The 25,434-nt window shown below is 38.0% G+C and overlaps 1 protein-coding gene across 1 annotated transcript in view; it reads right to left on the bottom strand.

The window, feature by feature from the left end:
* Positions 1–25,434, bottom strand: part of MYRIP (myosin VIIA and Rab interacting protein) — a 587,347-nt gene that overhangs the window by 170,556 nt on the left and 391,357 nt on the right. The window contains exon 9 of the mRNA XM_053715758.1: positions 18,538–19,187. Coding sequence (XP_053571733.1) covers positions 18,538–19,187 — 650 coding nt within the window. The remainder of the gene's footprint in view (positions 1–18,537; positions 19,188–25,434) is intronic.

The raw sequence follows: 25,434 nt of genomic DNA, 5'->3' as shown, positions 1-25,434 counted from the left end.
ATCATGGACAGGCAAATTAATTTAACTCCCTCTCAGGCACTATTACATGAGCCTCTTCCAGGTTTATCCCCAAGAGCAAATAAATTGGTGGCACTGATTTGCACTGTAACTAAGTTAACTATTGCAAGGTACTGGAAGACCACGACACCCTCATTTTTGATAATCAAGAATAAAATTGACTATTATTATCAAATGAGCAGCGCCTCCGCAGATATACTGGATAATAAAGAACAGTTTTTACTGATGTGGGAGCCCTGGATAATGTACATTGAGGCCAGAAATAGATAAAAGGGATAAAAGAGATTATGATAGGGGTCATAGACACAGCCCCTGCCATCTCCGCTCCTGCCCAACTAGTCTGGGTAGGTCACAACACACTTCCCTCTCCCCTCTCTCTCAGAGTTGAATCCAATTTCCCCCGTGGCAGGGGTTGGAATTCCAGATAAGATGTTCAGGTCATACACGAGTTGCTTTCTGAGCTTGGTCCCCCTTCATATGGGCTTTAAATGGAGCAATAAAGTGTTTTAAAAATAGGGTCGTCAACAAACGGTCGCGCTGAGCTTATTTATTGTTTGTTTTTTGTTCTTGTTGTTTCTTTTTTTTTTCTCTTCTTTTTGTTGCATACGTTTGGTCACCTTAAACAGTGGCAAGAAGATTTGTAAATGAATTGAAGCTGTAACACAGTTGGTCTGACTTCTTTATTGTAAAATGTTGAAAAATCAATAAAAAAAAAATTTCATTAAAAAAGTTACACTTATAATAACATTAGTGGGGGAGATGTATGGAGGTCCATTATCCCCTCAGAGGAAAGAGAGGGTAAAGGGCAAACCACACAAAGAAAGTTGGCGCTGTGTTTTTAATTAGCTTCAGTGTGAGTGGGGTATCCTATGAAAGCAGCTAAAATCTCAGAGTCGGGAGGGATATTCCACCATAAAAAACGGTGGGGGTACCCCTGTACAAAAGGTAGAGAAGAGGGAGTAGAGAAAAGCGCAGTTCAAGAATCTAATCCCAGGTTAACACTGGATGTTGTTTACATCTATTAGTATATGTATATATATATATGTGCATTCATATGTATATATATATATCAATATGTCCCTTGATTCTGATCTGTAAATGGTTTGTGAGTTTTAGTTTCACCAAACCACATGTAAAATTATAGGGGTACACTTTTACAATTTTTTTGTATATATTCACAAAAGTGCATATCATAAATCAATAATAACTTTAGAATAAAAAGATAGCTGATAGGTCCATCAAGGAAATGTATTAATACAGTTATAGAAAAAATTTTACACTAAAAATATCCGGTAGGTAATGCACTTACTAGAACAAACCTCAATCATATGAGGTAAGTTGCCGCCTCTGCAAGTGGGAAACTTCCGAAGATATAAAGTTGATGGCCGAATGTATGTATCCTTCTCCTCTTAGAGTATGGAATGTCGATCATTAAAAGTCCTCAAACATATGAGGCATGCATAAAACACTCAGAGATAATCTGTGAATCACGAACTCTGTAGGTGGAAAACTGCAGGTGCTGTATCTCAATGAGAAGAGAATTTTCTCCCAAACAACAGGTCAGTATTAATGATTACACAAACCAGTAGGTGAAAAAAAAAATATTTTGCACAAAAATTGCAAATACGATGATATTCTGCAAAGTTCACCTCTCTTAATAATTAAAAAGAGTCCTCAAAAAAGCGTATCAAAATGTCCCTTACGCATTTCAAAGGTTGTCTTATCCTTCTTCAGAGGGTTTTCGTTAAATTATGCTGTTTTAGTCTCCTGTATTGATCTATAAAAGCCGTTCATGATTGGGCTAGGGTGCTATCCGTCACAACATTTCCTAGTGTGTGACGTACTGGGTCATAAATATGTTCAATCATTGGCTGTTTGAGCGCTAACGTCTATACGTATTTGCGCATTAGGCGCATAGGCCAATCATTGTGTATGCCGTTGTTATGGCAACAAGATTATGTATTGTTATGGCCATGAAGCGTCTAATACGTAGTTCCGCATTGGGCGCATAGGCCATTTGTTGTGTATGCCGTTGCTATGGCAACAAAATTATGTATTGTTACAGCCATGAAGCGTATCGTTTCTGTAAACCCATGTAAATATGTACGTTGTTCTTTTTATGATTACACAAATATTCGTTCTTATGATTATACAGTAAATCTGTCTATTCATGTAAATAAACATATTTGTCTATTCATGTAAATAAACATATTTGTCTATTCATGTAAATAAACATATTTGTCTATTCATGTAAATAAACATATTTGTCTATTCATGTAAATAAACATATTTGTCTATTCATGTAAATAAACATATTTGTAATACCGATCTATCTCTTTGCACAATATTCAATGATATATACCTCCTATCATGTCATGCCCTCTTTATAATGCATCTATATTGTAACTATTGAGAATCCAGGTTAAAAATGCGAAGAGATAGATCGGTATTACAAATAAGTTTATTTACATGAATAGACAAATATGTTTATTTACATGAATAGACAAATATGTTTATTTACATGAATAGACCGATTTACTGTATAATCATAAGAATGAATATTTGTGTAATCATAAAAAAAAACAACGTACATATTTACATGGGTTTACAGAAACGATACGCTTCATGGCCGTAACAATACATAATTTTGTTACCATAACAACGGAATACACAACAAATGGCCTATGCGCCCAATGCGTAACTACGTATTAGACGCTTCATGGCCATAACAATACATAATCTTGTTGCCATAACAACGGCATACACAATGATTGGCCTATGCGCCTAATGCGCAAATATGTATAGACGTTAGCGCTCAAACAGCCAATGATTGAACACGTTTATGACCCAGTATGTCACACACTAGGAAATGTTGTGACGGATAGCCCCCTAGCCCAATCATGAACAGTATTTGAATTTTAGGGGCGTGCCGCCGCCCGGCTTTTATAGATCAATACAGGAGACTAAAACAGCAGGATTTAACGAAAACCCTCTGAAGAAGGATAAGACAACATTTGAAACGCGTAAGGGACATTTTGATACTTTTTTTTGAGGACTCTTTTTAATTATTAAGAGAGGTGAACTGTGCAGAATATCATCGTATTTCACCTACTGGTTTGTGTAATCATTAATACTGACCTGTTGTTTGGGAGAACATTCTCTTCTCATTGAGATACAGCACCTGCAGTTTTCCACCTACAGAGTTCGTGATTCACAGACTATCTCTGAGTGTTTTATGCATGCCTCATATGTTTGAGGACTTTTAATGATCGACATTCCATACTCTAAGAGGAGAAGGATACATACATTCGGCCATCAACTTTATATCTTCGGAAGTTTCCCACTTGCAGAGGCGGCAACTTACCTCATATGATTGAGGTTTGTTCTAGTAAGTGCAATACCTACCGGATATTTTTAGATTAAATTTTTTTCTATAACTGTATTAATACATTTCCTTGATGGACCTATCAGCTATCTTTTTATTCTAAAGTTATTATTGATTTATGATATGCACTTTTGTGAATATATACAAAAAAATATTTTTAAAAGTGTACCCCTATAATTTTACATGTGGTTTGGTGAAACTAAAACTCACAAACCATTTACAGATCAGAATCAAGGGACATATTGAGATATATATATATATATATATATATATATATATATATATATATATATATATATACATATGAATGCACATATATATATATACATATACTAATAGATGTAACCAACATCCAGTGTTAACCTGGGATTAGATTCTTGAACAGCGCTTTTCTCTATTCCCTCTTCTCTACCTTATAATAACATTATCTAATAAAAAATCTTAAGACAATTGCACAAAAAAGTTATAAGGGCTCAAACATATGAGGTCTCAGGTGTTAGAAAAAAAAGGCAGGCAAAAGGGTTTTAACATAGAGATACATACATATACATGTCTAAATATGGATATATATGTGTATACTGTATATACTGTATATATATATATATATATATATATATATATATTATATGTGTGTACATATGTATTTATGTATTTACTAGGCGATAAGCCTGCCCAGAGGGCAGTCTATGTTTAAAAAAATTACAAACCCCAAAGGTGATATTACAAAAAATAAAAAAAGTAAAATTACAGAACAAATAAACAAAGCTATCCAAAATAAAAAATGTAAACCTAAACTAATACTCCTATAAAAATACCCCCCCCCCAAAAAAAATAAAAACACCCGTTAATCTAATACTAAACTACCAATAGCCCTTAAAAGGGCTTTTGTAGGGCATTGCCCTAAGTTAAGCAGCTCTTTTTCCTAAAATGTTTTACCAATTACCCCTAAAATTAACCCCCCCCAACCAACCCTCAAAAATAAAAATAAAAACTAAGTCTAAAAAACCCTAAGCTATCCATTGCCCCTAAAGGGGCATTTGTGGTGGAGAAGGTCTTCTTCTAGGCAGCTACATTATCTTCTATCTTCATTCAGAGTGAAGGCAGCGCGGAGCAGAGCTGGATTCCTCAATGCGCGGATCCAGAGCGGCAGTCCTCAGCGGCGGTTTTCAGCAGAGGTGGTCCGAACTATAAACCAACATGCAGTGAACATGATTTACTCATTTAGAGCTAGATTACAAGTGGAGCGCTAATGCCAAATTTGCTCATTTGCGGGAGTGCAATAAATAACCAGCCATTACAAGAGATCAGATCTCTGGTTAATTTTATAAATATGCCCACAATGCCCCCTAAATTCAATGTAGTGTATTTTAATAAAGAACTTAAAATTCTACCATTTTTATTTTTTAATAAAATAACTGCACTAGGAAGCTTTTGGGGGCTGAAGTTGGTAGGAGTGGGGTGAAAAAACTGCACTGTAAACAGATATGTATATGCTTATATACATCTATATTTATGTGTTAATATGTTGTATTAATGCTTCCTAGAAATGTGAATGCCAGCTCACGTTCGCATTGCGCTTAACTTGAAATACCAGCACACATTAGCGCTCCACTTGGGATCTAGACTTAACCTTTGTCCATAATGAGCAGACCCTGTGTAATTTAAAATTGCAGTCAGTCATCGGGAGTGTGGATAGGTCAGGAAGCAAATTAGTTCCTGGCAATGGAATTAGAATTCACAGGTTCAAATCTCACTAAACAGAGTTTTTTCTTTAAATTAGTTATTTATGTATTGAAGCTCTTATAGAAATTACCTATTATACTGTCTACATACAGTAGTTCCTGGGTGTCGATATAAGAGTCTATGGGGCCGAATTATCAATGTGCGAGCGGACATGATCCGCACATCGATAAATGCATACGCTGTCTACATTTATCATTTCACAAGCATTTCACAAGAAATGCTTGTGCAATGCCGCCCCTGCAGATTCGCCCCCTTAAGACTGCTGTTTTTTATTTCCTGTTTCCGGCGAGCCTGAAGACTTGCACCAAAACAGATGCATTGGGGCCGATTGACGGCTTGATAAATCGGCCCCTAAGTATATTTAGTTTTAGATCTATCTTTGATATGTTTAATTGCATTAATCCACTAACAATGCAACTTTATTGCTTGTGTAAACTTCTCAAAGACTACTAGTTTATTACAGTATCCCTTACTACCTTGCATTTGGACACTACAAAATTGTGTTAGTTGACCTTTCTTACACCTATTTTAATATATTTTCAATTAATAAGTGACAGAGAAATGCCCTTAGAGTCTAGCCTATTCTGTCCCATTCAAGCTCAGATTTCTAATTTCACTATGGTTCCATCCAAAAGAACTTTTCTGCTAAAAATACTAAGCAACTCTCCTCTAAACAATATATATGAATAATTACATTGTCATTTGTAAGTGTATATTGTAAGTGTAACAAGTGCTGTAAAAAAAATATTTGCCCTCTGATTTCATCTGTATATTCATCACACTGAAAAAGGTCTTCTCATGTCTTCATATACAATACACAATGAAATATAAGACAAAGAGAAATTATACAGCTTTTCTATAGCCAATACTTAAGTATATAAATAGGTATGGATACCATAGGCAAAATCAGCTATTTCAAATGCTGATATAAAGGTAAATTAGCTATTTGTAAACAACGTAATACACTGCAGCAGGTAAAATGGACCCTTGTAAACAAATTTAAAGGGAGAAAATAAATGGATATACTGTCCCTTTAACCCAAATTGTTCCTACACGCCATAAGGCTGTTTACAGAGTAAATGGCACAGCAGCTATTTACTATTTTTAGAATGCATGCTCTTTGTGTTATTGTTGCAGAGAATACTATAATGTAAAGCACTAAATATTGATGATACTAACTGTCCAATTGCATTGAGAGTGATGACTAATCTTATATGCTAATATACTGACCTTGATATAGTTACTGTACACTTATTCAATACACACCTCTGCATCTTAACAATGTGTATAGTTTGCTACAATATTCAGGTATCCTTAAGTACAAGATGACCTTACATATTGTTTGCCACAAACCTCTACAATAGTTTAAAAAACATATATTTATTTCCACATTGACTCAAGAAATGCGCCGTGAATGACTGCAGTAGTTACTGCTGTTTATTGTGTACTTAGTTGCACCATACAACATATGTATCATCCATAGAACTAGTTAAAATAATTACAAAATTACCTGTAAAATAAATCCTAACCTAAGTTACAATTAAACCTAACACTACACTATCAATAAATTAATTAATTAAATAAAATACCTACAATTATCTACAATTAAACCTAACACTACACTATCAATAAATTAATTACATACAAATACCTACAAATAAATACAATTAAATAAACTAACTAAAGTACAAAAAATAAAAAAAAGAACTAAGTTACAAAAAATAAAAAAATTTATTTACAAACATTATAAAAATATTACAACAATTTTAAGCTAATTACACCTACTCTAAGCCCCCTAATAAAATAACAAAGCCCCCCAAAATAAAAAAATGCCCTACCCTATTCGAAAATAAAAATTGAAAAGCTCTTTTACCTTACCAGCCCTGAAAAGGGCCCTTTGCTGGGCATGCCCCAAAGAATTCTGCTCTTTTGCCTTTAAAAAAAAACATACAATACCCCCCCACATTACAACCCACCACCCACATACCCCTAATCTAACCCAAACCCCCCTTAAATAAACCTAACACTAAGCCCCTGAAGATCTCCCTACCTTGTCTTCACCACGCCGGGTATCACCGATCCGTCCAGAAGAGGGTACAAAGTCTTCATCCAAGCCCAAGCGGGGGCTGAAGAGGTCCATCATCCGGCTGAAGTCTTGATCCAAGCAGGGGCTGAAGAGGTCCATCATCCGGCTGAAGTCTTGATCCAAGCGGGGGCTGAAGATGTCCATCATCCGGCTGAAGTCTTCTATCAAGCGGCATCTTCAATCTTCTTTCTTCCGGCTCCATCTTCATCCCGCCGACGCGGAACATCCATCCTGGCCGACGACTTCCCGACGAATGACGGTTCCTTTAAGGGACGTCATCCAAGATGGTGTCCCTCGAATTCCGATTGGCTGATAGGATTCTATCAGCCAATCGGAATTAAGGTAGGAAAATTCTGATTGGCTGATGGAATCAGCCAATCAGATTCAAGTTAGAGTAGGTGTAATTAGCTTAAAATTGTTGTAATATTTTTATAATGTTTGTAAATATTTTTTTTATTTTTTGTAACTTAGTTCTTTTTTTATTTTTTGTACTTTAGTTAGTTTATTTAATTGTATTTATTTGTAGGTATTTGTATGTAATTAATTTATTGATAGCGTAGTGTTAGGTTTAATTGTAGATAATTGTAGGTATTTTATTTAATTAATTTATTGATAGTGTAGTGTTAGGTTTAATTGTAACTTAGGTTAGGATTTATTTTACAGGTAATTTTGTAATTATTTTAAATAGGTAGCTATTAAATAGTTATTAACTATTTAATAGCTATTGTACCTGGTTAAAATAAATACAAAGTTGCCTGTAAAATAAATATTAATCCTAAAATAGCTACAATATAATTATAATTTATATTGTAGCTATATTAGGGTTTATTTTACAGGTAAGTATTTAGCTTTAAATAGGAATAATTTATTTAATAAGAAATAATTTATTTAGTTAGATAAAAATTATATTTAACTTAGGGGGGTGTTAGTGTTAGGGTTAGACTTAGCTTTAGGGGTTAATAAATGTATTAGAGTAGCGGTGAAGTCCGGTCGGCAGATTAGGGGTTAATACTTGAAGTTAGGTGTCGGTGATGTTAGGGAGGGCAGATTAGGGGTTAATACTATTTATTATAGGGTTATTGAGGCGGAAATGAGGCGGATTAGGGGTTAATAACTTTATTATAGTAGCGGTGAGGTCCGGTCTGCAGATTAGGTGTTAATAATTGTAGGTAGGTGGCGGCGACATTGGGGGCAGCAGATTAGGGGTTAACAAATATAATATAGGGGTCGGCGGTGTTAGGGGCAGCAGATTAGGGGTACATAAGTATAACATAGGTGGCGGCGGTGTGCGGTTGGCAGATTAGGGGTTAAAAAAATGTATTAGCGTGGCGGCGATGTGGGGAGCCTCGGTTTAGGGGTACATAAGTAGTTTATGGGTGTTAATGTACTTTAGAGCACAGTAGTTGAGAGCTTTATGAACCGGCGTTAGCCCAGAAAGCTCTTAACTCCTGGCTTTTCTCTGCGGCTGGAGTTTTGTTGTTAGATTTCTAACGCTCACTTCAGCCAAGACTCTAAATACCGACGTTAGAAAGATCCCATTGAAAAGATAGGATACGCAAATGGCGTAGGGGGATCTGCAGTATGGAAAAGTCGCGGCTGCAAAGTGAGCGTTAGACTTTTTCCTGGCTGACTCTAAATACCTGCGGTAGCCCAAAACCAGCGTTAGGAGCCCCTAACGCTGGTTTTGATGGCTAACGCAGAACTCTAAATCTAGGCGATAGTTTCTAAGAACTAAAACCTTTAGCATTTTATAAGTTTTTGACAGCAAGACAAAAGCTAGATAATGTGTACCATATAGATAACACTGAGCTGACTCTCGTTGAATCGTGAGTGATCACTGATTGGCTAAATTCAAGTATGCCCACACCTCTGAGATAAGGGGATTGGTGCAAAGCCTTAGATACAAGGTAATCACAGATTATTTAGTATTGTATTGTGAAAGGATAAATACGGTATGCTTTGTGAGCATTGCAATGCTAAATGTACTGTTTGTCACATAACATAATGCTAACATCAGGATTTTAGAAATCCATGTGACTGAAGCTGAGGTGCACACTGCACAGTTACTTGATACCAGTTTACCAGTTTGTACTGAAACTCACTGACACATAGGGCTCGATTTATCAATCAAGGGGAAGACAGGGGCAGATTTTTTTCTGGCAAATTCATTTTTTCTCTCCTATTCCAGGCCCCTGTATCATGTGACAGACATCAGCCAATTACAGCCTAGTATACGTATACCATGTGAGCTTGTGCACATACTCAGTAGGATTTTGTTCCCCAGAAAGTGTGAATATAAAAAGACTGTGCACAATTTGATAATGGAAGTAAATTGGAAAGTGTCTTAAAACTGAATGCTCTGTCTGAATCATAAAAGGTTATTTTGATTTGAGTGTCCCTTTAACTAACTCCTTTGCAATGAAACAATCAGTACACTGATTCAAATATCAGATCACAGCAGTTCTCAGTAGACCTCTGCCTTTACCCCTAACTGCACATTAAATTAATCATTACTGTCCCTTTACTATAAATACTCCTCACCATAACTTAAAGGGCCATAATACCCAAATGTTTAAACGCTTGAAAGTGATGCAGTATAGCTGTAAAAAGCTGACTAAAAAATATCTTCTGAACATCTCTATGTTAAAAAGGAAAGATATTTTACCTCAAAAGTTTCTCAGTAGCCACCTCCCATTGTAAAGGATTTCTAAGCAGCATATTAGTATGTCTGTCCTGGGACAGCTTAGGGGATGAGACTCGTGCACTCTCATATTATTTCCCTATTCAGCTTACAATGAAATCTCATGAGAGTTAAGTCAAATCTCATGAGATCACAGTAAAAGAGTTCATGACCTCAGCACTGCTGATGATGATTGGCTGCTGTTCATTTCTTCATTTTTTTTTTTTTTTTACCTGCAGCTGGGAGCAGCTGAGTAACTTTTTACACAGAACTTACTCTGCTGAGCTGAGGAGATTGTGAGGTAAAATATCTTCCTTTTTCACATAGAGATGCTCAGGTGATATTTTCCTGTCAGCTTTTTACAGTTATACTGCATCAGTTTCAAGTGATTTAGCATATGAGTATTATGTCCCTTTAACCCTAAGACCCCTGTTAACCCTAACTGACCCTAAATTAACTCTGAATATTGCTGTAGAGCTCTGGGATAATAGTTATTGTGTTAATGTAAATGTATTTTAGTACCTATTAGGTAAATAAAGCGGGTATCACTTCCCTGTGTATGATCATGGATAACCAGTCTTTTGTCAGATGTGCATCTATTAGGCAAATACAACAGTACAAACGCAGCAAACTCTGTTCTATGCACTGCGTTGGAACCCACACAATATATGCAACATACTCTGTTCTATGCACCGTGTTGTATGTATTTGCCTTGGTTTTTCATATACAACAAAAGACTGGTTATCCATATGATATGGGTAAGAAATAGATCTAATGCTGCATCGTGTGTCAGGACGAGTCGGACAGTCACTTAGGAGTCAGGAATCGGATCGGTGGAATATCTATAATAGGAGAATCTGCAGCTCATCCCTCATGCATCACGGGCCCAACAAGTGAACTGATTAATTGGTTCATTAACTATTTCAGTTAAATTAACCGTCCGAAATTAATTTATTCATCAAGTTGAATCAGACTTCCCATCTCTACTGACACACTGAAGTGAACTGAAAGAACTAGTAGCTGGTGGGCGGGAGCTCCTCCTCCTGACTAGCTACGGTAGGAGCAGGCTGATCTGTAAGGGGGAGAATTCATGCTTAAAGGGACAGTATACACCAATTTTCATATAACTGCATGTATTAGACACTACTATAAAGAAGAATATGCAGAGATACTGATCTAAAATCCAGTATAAAACCTTTTAAAAACTTACTTAGAAGCTCCAAATTTAGCACTGTTGATTAAATTAGCTGGAACACCCAGTGAAAGGGGCTGGGTGCAGATACACCCCTCCCTTCCCTGCATATGAAAAGACAGATTAGGCAAACAGGAGCCACCAGTAGTCTGTAAATGCACGTATACATCTGACACTTTGGGGCTTGGGTAGGAGTCTGAAAACCAGCACAATGTTATAAAAAAATAAGCAAAACTATATATTATTACAAAAATCTGCCAGGTGGACTGTATAAATGGAGCATCTACAAAACATTTATACAAAGAAAAATTTAGTGTATAATATCCCTTTAAGGTAGAATAGCATAATTATAATTATTTATAAATCGTGCGCACAGTCCTGGATGAGGATAGAAGAGGTCCCCGCTTGGAAGAAACTTCACCGCCGGATTTAAAGAACCGTGAGTACCTATTTGGGTGTTAGATTTAGTTTTTTTCTTTTTTTTTGGGGGGGGGGTTAGATTAGGGATTTAATGGGCACTTGTAAAAGAGCTGAATGCCCTTTTAAGGGCAGTACAAGAGCTGAATGCCCTTTTAAGGGCAATGTCCATTTAAATGCCCCTTTAGGGGCAATGGGTAGTTTAGGATTTTTTAGTGTTAGGTTTATTTTATTTTGGGGGGTTTGGTGGGTGGTGGTTTTTATTGTTAGGTGGAGACTTAGTATTTTTTAGAGGTAAAAGAGCTGTTTAATTTAGGGCAATGACCTACAAAAGGCCTTTTTAAGGGCAATTGGTAGTTTAGTTTAGATTAGGGGGTGTTTTATTTTGAGGGGGCTTTTTTATTTTCATAGGGATTAGGTTTAATTTTTTTATTTTTGATAATTCTGTTTATTTTTTTCTGTAATTGTAGACTTTTTTATTTTTTGTAATTTTAGATTAATTTAAATTAACACCTAGATTACGAGTTTTGCGTTAGACGCTGTGCGGTGCTAATGAGCAGTTTTCCCTCACCGCTCACTTACCTACAGCGCTGGTATTATGGGTTTTTACAAACCTGTCGTTAAAAGACAAGAAGTGAGCATTGAGCAAAATTTTGCTCATTACCGCACTCCAATACCAGCGCTGCTTAAGTCAGCGGTGAGCTGGTGTAACATGCTCGTGCACGATTTCCCTATAGGAATCAACGGGGAAAGCCGGCTGAAAAAAAGTCTAACACCTGCAAAAAAGCAGCGTAAAACTCCCTAACGCAACCCCATTGATTCCTATGGGGAAATAAAATTTATGTTTACACCTAACACCCTAACATGAACCCCGAGTCTAATCACCCCTAATCTTACACTTATTAACCCCTAATCTGCTGCCCCCGACATCGCCGACACCTGCATTATATTATTAACCCCTAATCTGCCGCTCCGGACACCGCCGCCACCTACATTATAATTATGAACCCCTAATCTGCTGCCCCCAACATCGCCGACACCTACATTATATTTATTAACCCCTAATCTGCCGCCCCCAATGTCGCCGCCACCTAACTACACTTATTAACCCCTAATCTGACGCCCCCAACGTCGCCGCCACTATACTAAAGTTATTAACCCCTAAACCTAAGTCTAACCCTAACACCCTCTAACGTAAATATAATTTAAATAAATCTAAATAAAATTCCTATCATTAACTAAATTATTCCTATTTAAAATGAAATACTTACCTGTAAAATAAACCCTAAGCTAGCTACAATATAACTAATAGTTACATTGTAGCTAGTTTAGGATTTATTTTTATTTTACAGGCAAGTTTGTATTTATTTTAACTAGGTATAATAGTTACTAAATAGTTATTAACTATTTAATAACTAACTAGATAAATAAATACAAAAGTACCTGTAAAATAAAACCTAACCTAAGTTACAATTACACCTAACACTACACTATAATTAAATAAATTAACTAAATAAAATACAATTAAATAAATTACATACAATTACCTAAATTAAATTAAATTAGTTAAAGTAAAACCCTAATAGCCCTATTAAAACAAAAAAATCCCCCCCAAAATAAAAAAACCCTAGCCTAAACTACCAATAGCCCTTAAAAAGGCCTTTTGAGGTGCATTGCCCCAAAGTAATCAGCTCTTTTACCTGTAAAAAAAAATACAAACAACCCCCCAACAGTAAAACCCACCACCCACACAACCAACCCCCCAAATAAAAACCTATCTAAAAAACCTAAGCTCCCCATTGCCCTGAAAAGGGCATTTGGATGGGCATTGCCCTTAAAAGGGCAGTTAGCTCTTTTTCTGCCCAAAGTCCCTAACCTTAAACTAAAACCCACACAATACACCCTTAAAAAACCTAACACTAACCCTCTGAAGATCGACTTACTGGGAGACGTCTTCATCAAAGCCGGGTGAAGTGGTCCTCCAGACGGGCAGAAGTCTTCATCCAAGCCGGGCAGAAGTGGTCCTCCAGACGGGCAGAAGTCTTCATCCAGGCGTCATCTTCTATCTTCATCCATCCGGCGCGGAGCGGGTCCATCTTCAAGACATCCGACGCGGAGCATCCTCTTCATCCAACGACTAACACAGAATGAAGGTACCTTTAAGTGATGTCATCCAAGATGGCGTCCCTTAGATTCCGATTGGCTGATAGAATTCTATCAGCCAATCGGAATTAAGGTAGAAAAAATCCTATTGGCTGATTGGATCAACCAATAGGATTGAAGTTCAATCCTATTGACTGATCCAATCAGCCAATAGGATTGAGCTCGCATTCTATTGGCTGTTTCAATCAGCCAATAGAATGCAAGCTCAATCCTATTGGCTGATCCAATCAGCCAATAGGATTGAACTTCAATCCTATTGGCTGATTGCATCAGCCAATATTTTTTCTACCTTATTTCTGATTGGCTAATAGAATTCTATCAGCCAATCGAAATCTAAGGGACGCCATCTTGGATGACGTCACTTAAAGGTACCTTCATTCTGTGTTAGTCGTTGGATGAAGAGGATGCTCCACGTCGGATGTTTTGAAGATGGACCCGCTCCGCGATGGATGGATGAAGATAGAAGATGATGTCTGGATGAAGACTTCTGCCCGTCTGGAGGACCACTTCTGCCCGGCTTGGATAAAGACTTCTGCCCATCTGGAGGACCACTTTGCACGGCTTGGATGAAGACGTCTCCCGGTAAGTTGATCTTCAGGGGGTTAGTGTTAGGTTTTTTTAAGGGTGTATTGGGTGGGTTTTATTTTTAGGTTAGGGACTTTGGGCGGCAAAAGAGCTAACTGCCCTTTTAAGGGCAATGCCCATCCAAATGCCCTTTTCAGGGCAATGGGGAGCTTAAGTTTTTTTAAGATAGATTTTTATTTGGGGGGTTGGTTGTGTGGGTGGTGGGTTTCACTGTTGGGGAGGTTGTTTGTATTTTTTTTTTTACAGGTAAAAGAGCTGATTACTTTGGGGCAATACCCAGCAAAAGGCCCTTTTAAGGGCTATTGGTAGTTTAGTTTAGGCTAGGGTTTTTTTTTTATTTTGGGGGGGGCTTTTTTATTTTAATAGGGCTATTAGATTAGGTGTAATTAGTTTAAATTTCTGTAATTTGTTTATTATTTTCTGTAATTTAGTGTTAGTTTTTTTTTATACTTTAGCTAATTTAATTTAATTTAGGTAATTGTATGTAATTTATTTAATTGTATTTAATTTAGTTAATTTTTTTAATTATAGTGTAGTGTTAGGTGTAATTGTAACTTAGGTTAGGTTTTATTTTACAGGTACTTGTGTATTTATTTTAGCTAGGTAGTTATTAAATAGTTAATAACTATATAGTAACTATTCTACCTAGTTAAAATAAATACAAACTTGCCTGTAAAATAAAAATAAATCCTAAGCTAGCTACAATGTAACTATTAGTTATATTGTAGCTATCTTAGGGTTTATTTTACAGGTAAGTATTTAGTTTTAAATAGGAATAATTTAGTTAATGATAGGAATTTTTAGTTAGATTTCTATTAATTATATTTAAATTAGGGGGTGTTAGGGTTAGACTTACATTTAGGGGTTAATAACTTTAATATAGTGGCGGCGACGTTGGGGCGGCAGATTAGGGGTTAATAAATGTAGGTAGGTTTTAATTATAGTGTAGTGTTAGGTGTAATTGTAACTTAGGTTAGGTTTTATTTTACAGGTACTTTTGTATTTATTTTAGCTAGGTAGTTATTAAATAGTTAATAACTATATAGTAACTATTCTACCTAGTTAAAATAAATACAAACTTGCCTGTAAAATAAAAATAAATCCTAAGCTAGCTACAATGTAACTATTAGTTATATTGTAGCTATCTTAGGGTTTATTTTACAGGTAAGTATTTAGTTTTAAATAGGAATAATTTAGTTAATGATAGGAATTTTTAGTTAGATTTCTATTAATTATATTTAAATTAGGGGGTGTTAGGGTTAGACTTAGATTTAGGGGTTAATAACTTTAATATAGTGGCGGCGACGTTGGGGCGGCAGATTAGGGGTTAATAAATGTAGGTAGGTGGCGGCGATGTTAGGGACGGCAGATTAGGGGTTAATAATATTTAACTAGTGTTTGCGAGGCGGGAGTGTGGCAGTTTAGGGGTTAATATATTTATTATAGTGGCAGCGATGTCCGGTTCGGCAGATTAGGGGTTAACATTTTTCTTTTAGTGTTTGTGATGTGGGAGGGCCTCGGTTTAGGGGTTAATAGGTAGTTTATGGGTGTTAGTGTACTTTTTAGCACTTTAGTTAAGAGTTTTATGCTACGGCGTTGTAGTGTAAAACTCTTAACTACTGACTTTAAAATGCGGTACCAGTCGACAGGAGAGGGTCTACCGCTCACTTTTTGGCTGACTCGTAATGCCGGCACTATGCAAGTCCTATTGAAAAAAGAGGATACGCAATTTACGTAAGTGGATTTGCGGTATTTCCAAGTCTGGCCAAAAAAGTGAGCGGTACACCTGTACCTGCAAGACTCGTAATACCAGCGGGCATTAAAAAGCAGCATTAGGACCGGCTAACGCTGCTTTTTAAGCCTAACGCAAAACTCGTAATCTAGCCGTTAATGTTTTTATTTTTAAAGTAATGTTAGTTTTTTTATTTTAATATGTAATTTAGTAATTTTTAATTTAATGTAATCAGGTTAATTTAGGGGGTGTTAGGTTAGGGGGCATAGTAATTCAATTAGTTATTTGTGTTGTGGGGGTTGGCGGTTTAGGGGTTAATAGGTTAATTAGATATACGTTATTTGTGTTGTGGGGGGTTGGTGGTTTAGGGGTTAATAGTGTTGATAGGTAGTTGGTGTTGTGGGTGAATGGCGGATTAAGGGTTAATACATATATTAGGTAGATCGTGATGTGGGTGAATGGCGGGTTAGGGGTTAAAAGTTTTATTATGTAGATTGCGATATGGGTAAATGGCAGATTAGGGGTTAATAGTTTTATTAGTTATTGCGGTGGGGGTTGGCGGCTGACAGGTAGATAGATATTGTGCATACGTTAGGTGTTAGTTATTATTTTCAGGGGGTTACACTGCTTACATTTTCAGCGCAAGGCTTGCTGCACCTGCCTATGTGTGGCGAGGTGGAAATGTAGTAAAATGTCTACATTTTCACCACGTAATCCCTGCACTGAATATGTGATACCGATTTGCGACGCAGTTCTATGTTAGCTTATGGGAGTAAAAATAGCGGACGGCAGGTGAAATATATGCACAGCTTTTATATGTGGCACCGTATATGTGATAGCAAAAGCAGACTAAAAACCGGCGTGTAATCTCGGCCATGAAGTCATCCCTGCACAAGCAATACACTGTTGGTTGGGAGTTTAACATGGTTGCAGAGCTAATCAGTGGCAGCATACATGAGTAGCCACCTATCACAGTCTGTGTTTAGCTTAAAATTAGTAGTGTATTGCTGCTCCAGAGTTGACTTTAACTATGTGTTTAAACACTTTGTGGCAAGCACAGATAAGATAACAGATTAGACCATTTTCTTATTGCAGCTTTATATGTCCCTTTAAACTAAGTCTTAGGGACCGATTCTCTGACGAGATTCTGTAAAATGACTCATGAGTACTATAAGGCCCCTCAGGGATTGTTTTAAAGGCAATTTTTACCTTGGGAACTGTGTTTCATATTCAGGGGAGTTCACTAATGTGCTTTATGTGAAGGTGAGCTGTTTACTTTACATTATAGTGCTCAATAAAATATGTTGATGATTTCTCTCCATAGCAACTAGTTTTTTGAGAATCAAGTCCCTATAGAACTCAAAGTTTAATTAAAAAAACCAAAAAAAAACCCACAGATGCCACCTAGTGGTGGACTAAAAAGTAACACCCAGTGTTATGAATTCACAAAACATTTTAATATCCATGAAAATGTTTAAACTCAGATTCTGACGCTAGATTTAACTGTAGGTGCAAAAATATTGTTTTTCTAGTATTGTAAATCAATAATATCCAAGGTGATAATGTTGTGTTAATAAAGAAAACAGAAGCATTTACTGTGATTACATTTCAGTTGATTCAAAGATCTTTTTAATGTTGATAAGTTTCATAACATCGAACGTTGCCTAATGAAGAAAGAATAAAATATTTTAGGGGTAGGAACTCTTCGTTAGGATGTTATGTATACAACCAAACTTGTTAATTTCGCATTGTGACATTTCATGTGAAGTATAATCATGTGCTTATTCCTTATCCAATCAGATCGTCTTTACACTATTGAGTTATATGTAAACTAACCAGTAAATAACAATGCAAAAGGGGTTAAAGTCATGCAGCAGGGGCACTGTCTAGACAGTGCTGAGCAGGAGACAGGTGGTGATTGGATGATACATGAGAATGCTACTCCTAATTGGCTCAGGGGATAAACAAATACGTAGGGGTGAGCATTAGTGCAAGAAGAAAATACACAATTTATTTTTGCACTATAATGTCTCATTAATATGTAAATCATTTTTAGTGAATTAAATCTGCACCCTTTGAGTAGAGAGAGATGTTTTTCATATAACATATTTGTTCAGGCAAGCCCATCACCCAACTCTAAAACAAATGACTTACCTAAAGATTGCCCTCATTTAACTCTAATAACCTTGCAGTCCTCACCTCCAGTTTCTCACCCTTCTAGATTCTAAATTTCCCTGAGAATAGGGCCCTCAATTCTTCTTGTATTTGTTTGTCAAATGATGTCTTGTCTCTTACAAGTTTTGTATCATTCTTTTATTTAAACAAATTGTACCCATGGACAGCGCTGCAGAATATGTTGCCACTTTATAAATAAAGTATAATAATAATAACAAGACAAATAAGTGATACTATTTAGACAGCTTTTAACCCAAAATATGTTTGTAACTCTTTCAGGTTAAAAGATATGTCATACCATTAATTTTATCAGTATAGGTTGATAGTTTGATGTGTGTTATTAATCAGTAAAGTTAAATACCTTATTTTTGTTCAATGTCCTTTTCTGCACTTTCAAAAAGTTGCTTCCTTCCCCTAATTCCTCAGATGTATTCTTGCTCTTCCTCCATCTCCTGGACCTTTTCTCAATGTCAGGATGACTTTTCTCGGCCTCGCTGCTGTCTGAGTACTCCATACTGATAGACTGTGGGTTAAAGTTGATATCCATCTTTCCATAAAGATTTTCCTTCTGCAACTGATCAGCTGGAGATTTTCGGTTTGGCCAGAGGGACTTGGCAGTGCCTCGTGATTCCTTTAAAGAGTTCACTGATGATGTTTCAGAATCAGAATACACAGTTTCGGTGTTAGTATATAACCCAGATGATGGAGATGTTACAGGCTGGTAATAATCGTTCCCACAAGCCCATTCTGTGTTGTATTGTGAGTCTGTATAATATGAGTCATCTGACATTTGTCTTGCCCTTCGCCTATAGGCATTGAGAGCCAAACTCCAGTCAACTTCCTCATCAGTATCTGAGCCCATCTCATCATAAGCAGATACAATGCTGGACTCACTTTCCAAAGCTGTGAACATCTGGCTCTTGGGCTTGGCAAGTAGTCTAGGAGGGGGCAGTGTTATGCTTTGCAAAGCTACCCAATTCCCATCAGAGCTCTGCAGAACAGGTGAGGGACCTACAGAGTGAACAGAAAATGTTGTGTTATTTTTATATAGAGGGATATTTGCTGCAAAACCATTTTACATCCCTGAGTCTCATTTTACTTAAAGGGACATTCTGGTCAAAATATAAATGCGCATAGATGAATTACATCATTGAATAGAAACATATTTGCAATATGCATGTATTGGCAAAAATGCCTCTAGTAAAAGTTATCACTGTTTTAGTGTTAGCATTTTTCTCTGCACGTGCATGTGAAGCATAGCTAGATATTCTCAGTGTACCAGCATTTTAAATACAGTAGCTGCACAAAGCGCCAGAGGGGCTTGTAACATGTCAGCAATTAACACATTGAATCATTACCATATGGCACAAGCACCTTAGACTCTCTGAGCAAGTGCTGTGTTTAAAATGCTGGTGCACGGTGCATACTTAAATACACTTTTGAAACGGCTACAGCTTTTAGTAGAAACAACCGAGACAACAAGGAAAAGTAGGCGAAACATTAGGGTATAAAGGTGCAAGATGTAAATAAAAAGTGAAGCAGCCCAAAAAGACAATGGGCAGGGTCGTGGACTCTCCCTGCCAGAAATGAAAGGAATTTATCTGGTAAGCATAAATATTGTTTTCTTTCCAAAGTCAGGGAGAGTTAACAACTTCATTCATTACAGTTGGGAACCAATACCCAAGCTCCAGAGGACACTGAATGAATAACAAACGGGAGGGCACAAAGGAATGCGGACCCTAAACTGCGGGCACCACAGCCTGTAATACCTTTCTTCCAAAAGCTGCGTCAGCCGAAGCAAAAGCATCAAATTTATAGAATTTGAAAACGGTATGTAAGGAGGACCAGGTAGCCGCCTTTCAAATCTGATCTATGGAGGTTTCATTCTGAAAAGCCCAGGAAGAAGGAACTGCCCTAGTGGAATGAGCCATTATTCTCTCAGGAGGCTGATGTCCAGACAGCTCATAAGCCAAACGGATAATACTTCTCAGCCAATAAGATAATGAAGTCGCAGTGGCCTTATGGCCCTTGCGTCTACCAGCATATAAAACAAACAAAGAAGAGGATTGTCTGAAATCCTTAGTTGCCTGGAGATAAAATTTTAAAGCACGCACAATGTCCAGATTGTGAAGCAAATGTTCCTTTTTTCGGAAAAGAAGGATTAGGACAAAAAGAAGAAACAACAATCTCTTGATTGATGTTGCAGTCGGAAACCACCTTAGGTAGAAATCACAACTTGGTATGTAAAACTGCCTTATCCACATGGAATACCAGATAAGGGGCTTCACACTGTAAAGCAAATATCTCAGTGACTCTGCAAGCAGAGGCGATGGCCAACAAAAATAGAACCTTCCAGGATAGAAGTTTAAGATCAACAGAATGCATAGGCTCAAATGAAGCTTGCTGCAAATCACAAAAAACAAGATTAAGGCTCCATGGTAGAGCAACAGGTTTAAATACAGGCCTGATTCTAACCAGGGCCTGAACAAAGGACTGTACTTCAGGAAGGTCTGCTAATCTCTTGTGCAGTAGGACCGACAGAGTAGAAATCTGACCCCTCAGAGAACTAGCCGACAGGCCCTTTTTCAAACCATCCTGAAGAAAAGGTAGAGCTTGAGCAATTCTCACTTTGTGCCAGGGAAAACCGCGTTCCTCACACCAAAGTAGGTAAGTGCGCCACACCCTGTGGTAGATATGGCGAGTAACAGGCTTACGAGCCTATATCAGAGTGTCTAGAGTGTCAGAGAAACCTCTTTTGGATAAGACTAGACATTCAATTTGTAGTAAATCTCAGAGAATCTCAGTTTTGATGCAGGAATGGTCCCTGCATTAGAAGATCCACCCGGGGCAGCAATCTCCATAGAGGGGAGGAGGACATCCTCACCAGATCTGCGAAACATGTTCTCCATGGCCAGGATGGCGCTATCAGAACGGAGAAAAAAGATATATAAGCTTGAACCTCCAAGGAACCGCTAACGCATCCACCAACTCCGCCTAAGAATATCTCGATCTCAACCCGTACCTGGGTAGCTTGGTATTGAGACGAGAAGCCATAAGGTAGATCTCCGGAACCCCCCATCTGAGAGTTATCTTGGAGAACACCTTGGGGTGAAGAGACCACTCCCCCAGGTGAAATGACAGTCTGCTGAGGAAGTCCGCTTCCCAGTTGTCCACACCGGGATGTGGATCGCGGAAAGAAGACAATTGTAGGATTCCGCCCATTGCAGGATTTGAGACACTTCCATTATCGCTAGGGAGCTTCTTGTTCCTCCTTGATGAGTTATGTAAGCAACAGAAGTTATGTTGTCTGATTGAAATCTGATATACCGGGCAGAACACAGTTGAGGCCAAGCCCTTAGGGCCCGAAGTTTCAAGATGTTGATTGGAAAAGAAGATTATTCTCGGGACTGAGTTCCCCTGAGTTCCCCTGATATTTCCTGTGACCCCCATACTGCTCTCCAGCCTGGAAGGCTGGCATCCGTAGTCACAATCTACCAGGACAGTCTTAAGAAGAACGTGTCTAGAGACAGGTGATCTTGATAAAGCCACCAAAAGAGAGAGTCTCTTGTTAGTTTGTCTAGAGCAATCTGTCAAGACAGATTTGAGTGATCTCCGTTCCATTGTCTCAGCATGCATAATTGTAGAGGTTGAAGATGGAAGCGAGTAAAAGGAATTATGTCCATGGAAGACACCATGAGACCAATCACTTCTATACACTGAGCCACTGAAGGGTTTAGGGTGTTCTGAATGGATCGACAAGCCGACACCAGCTTGGAACATCTCTGATCTGTCAGAAAGATCTTCATAGAGACTGAATCTATTATAGTTCCTAGAAAAACAACTCTCATTCTGGGAACTAGGGAACTCTTTTCCAGATATATCTTCCATTCGTGTGTCTGAAGGAGACACAGAAGAGACTCCGTCTGATATCTTGCTAAAGGAAAAGATGCAGCCTGAACTAAGATATCATCCAGGTAAGAAGCTACTGCAATGCCCTTGTATCTGGCCACTGCTAGAAGTGCTCCAAGAACATTTGCAAATATTATGGGAGCAGTAGCTAAGCCAAATGGTAGGGCATTGAACTGGAAATACTGATCCAGAAAATGATCCTTGTGAATCGGAGCATGAAGGTAAGCATTCTTCAAATTGATTGTAGTCATGAACTGTCCTTCCTGAATCAAGGGAAGGATGGACCTGATAGTCTACCTTTTGAATGAGGAACCCTGAGAAACTTGTTTAGACATTTAAAGTCCAGAAGCAGTCGAGAAGTGTCATGTTCTGTCTCATTATATGTTGTGAGAGCCTCATTGTCTGGAACCGTTGCTTTAAATGAAGATTAGTAGAAGCCATATAGATTGAAAATATATCAGATTTATTTAAATAACAAAATACTTTGATTAAGCAAATACTTGCAGGGTATTTTTAATATATACTATTCAGGTATGTTATGTCCACATATGCCAGTGGAGAGTGGAAAGGAACAAACAAGTAAGCACAGATGCAGATTCAAAAGGAAAGTCTTTCTCCTAGTAATAACTGAAGTGCAGGATTTGCACAAAGCAGGAAACAACCTTGTAAACAGGTAGAAGGTTTCAAGGTAAAGTCTTTCTCCTGGTAATAACCTAAGTGCAGGATTTGCACAAAGCAGGAAACAACCTTGTAAACAGGTGCAAAGGTGAAGTTTTCCTCCAAATATGTACAGGAAACAGTTTCTGGCTTGTGACAAAACAGAAACAATGTCAAGACAATATGCAGCCTAACAGCCAGCCTTAAATAGGGAGGTTTTGTACAGGATTGGTTCTGAGTAAATCCAAAATTGAGAGCACCTGTGTTTTGCACAGGTATAATTACAAGTAAGACAAGTACTCATTTCACAGATCTTTTAAGTTGCATGCTATTGCACTTGAAACTCATAAACCGCTAGAACTGGCTGTGGCTCAACATACATGCAAACAGAGTAGTAAACACAGAGCCACAGGTTCAAATCCCTGCACAGCCCTTTCGAGCAGAATGCCTCCCAGACCTTTTCTTTTTCTTTTTAGTCTGGAGGCTTGGTTCATGACAATAAGTCCCTTCCTGTTTGGGAACCACAAAGAGGTTTGAGTAAAACCCTAGACTCCTTTCTAAAGCGGGTACCAGGACGATTACTCCCAGGAAGGAAAGGTCTCGAACACAATCGAAGAAAGCTGCCCTCTTCTCTTTTCTTGAAGACAGTCTTGAAAGGAGAAATCTGCTACTTGGAGGACAAGATTTAAAACCTATTTTGTATCCCTGAGATACGACGTCTAACACCCAAGGATCCTGAACATTCTGAATCCAAGCCTCTGAGAAAAAAGGACAATCTGCCCCCAATCAGTAGAACTAAGTTTGACCTTTCTCTTACGTTTTCCAGAGATAGGCAATGAATTAAAGGCCACAGATAAAGCAGATTGTAACTGAGAAGTAAAATCCGCTGGAAAAAAAGCCACCTCCAACTGGAGGGATAAGCGTGCCGCGGGGAACTGTTTTTGAAGAAGGGTTAAATCGGGGTTGTGGAGTAAGAATAGGCATCTCCTGGACAATAGAGTCATGAGAGGTTGAAGGCTCAGAGGGGATAAACTTATCAGAAGGATTAACTGTTTTAGCCCCCTTACTAGCTTTTAAAATGACACCTAAACAAATTGAACAAAATTGAGCAGGTGGACAAACCATGGTCTCCTGACAATATAGACAATCATTGGATATTGCTATAGCAGGAACAAGACCCTCTGAAGGGTTAACATCAGAGTCCTCCATAGTAAAGTAATGGTTCTCAACGAAAAAAATGAAAAATTCTACTACACAGAGAGGCACCTCTACCCACACCTAGGTTGGGGTACTCACCACCTCCCAATAACCCAGACCGGTCGGAAGACAAAAGTAGACTCTCCGTAGCAAACAGCAGCAAGGATCTCTGTAGTCTGCTACTAGAACCATAATCGCTAACAAGGAGGAAATGTCACGTGGCGCATAAGCTAAGACTGCCCCCACTACCAACCTAAGTGCGCAAAGCAGAATATCAGATGCATAGCGTTATAAGTAAAAAAAGAAGCCAATAAACCCCTTTATGAGTGCTCTGTTCTAAGGAGCTAATCAGTACATGTCCCCAACTGCTCTTATCATAACCTCAACTATGGAGGAAATAATGTCCCTAGATCCCTTAGGGATTTAATAGCCATCACACTGATTGACTAATGTAGCCCCTGACATGACTCTTAGGGGAGTGATATACCCACTAGGCACATTCCCATAAAGCAAAAAATAAATGGACTTACCCCAGGATCAGTGCTGTGGAGCAGACACAGCATCTCAAGGTGTGACAATCTCTCTGCTTTCCGCTGACAGTGATCTGAGTGACATAACCTCAACTATGGAGGAAATAATGTCCCTAGATCCCTTAGGGATTTAATAGCCATCACACTGATTGACTAATGTAGCCCCTGACATGACTCTTAGGGGAGTGATATACCCACTAGGCACATTCCCATAAAGCAAAAAATAAATGGACTTACCCCAGGATCAGTGCTGTGGAGCAGACACAGCATCTCAAGGTGTGACAATCTCTCTGCTTTCCGCTGACAGTGATCTGAGTGACAAGGTGTAAACAGTGTAACGCATTAACACTGGTTACCCAAGGGTAATTAGATAGATTGTCTAGATCAAAACTTACAGAGAACATTCTCTGCCATATCTAGAACTAACGTTCACCACTACTCTCATTGAGAGATTTACAGGGAAAATATCCATTAAAGGACTATATTCTTCTAACACTTTCTCTGCCATCCTCCTTTAGTGACAAAAGGCAAAGAATGACTGGGGGGATAGGTGAAGTGGGAGGGATATTTATAGCCTTTGGCTGGGGTGTCTTTGCCTCTTCCTGGTGGCCAGGTGTTGATATTTCCAATAGTAATGAATGAAGTCATGGACTATTCCTGCCTTTGGAAAGAAAACTAGATTATTTGAAAAGCTATTTTAAGGGATTGGGGTGGCCCCCTCAGTGTTTAAACAGACAGTAAAGTCAAAAGAAATGAATTTCCAAAAAAACTTGATCAATTCTCTTGTTACCCTTTGTTAAATAGTAATCCTAGGTAAGGTCAGCTCAGGAACATGAATGTGAATTTTGCTATCTGGCAGCAGTGTTTGCAACAATGTTTATAGCAATGTTATACATTTTTGCAGACACTGTTGCCATAGACTGCTAAAGACACGTGAACGCTCCTAAGCTCCTATCAGCTTACCT

The sequence above is a fragment of the Bombina bombina genome, chromosome 5 (assembly GCF_027579735.1).
Source record: "Bombina bombina isolate aBomBom1 chromosome 5, aBomBom1.pri, whole genome shotgun sequence".
NCBI classification, from domain to species: Eukaryota; Metazoa; Chordata; class Amphibia; order Anura; family Bombinatoridae; genus Bombina; species Bombina bombina.
Note: the sequence above shows the minus strand (reverse complement) of the source record. Positions and strands in the feature narration are given on the sequence as shown.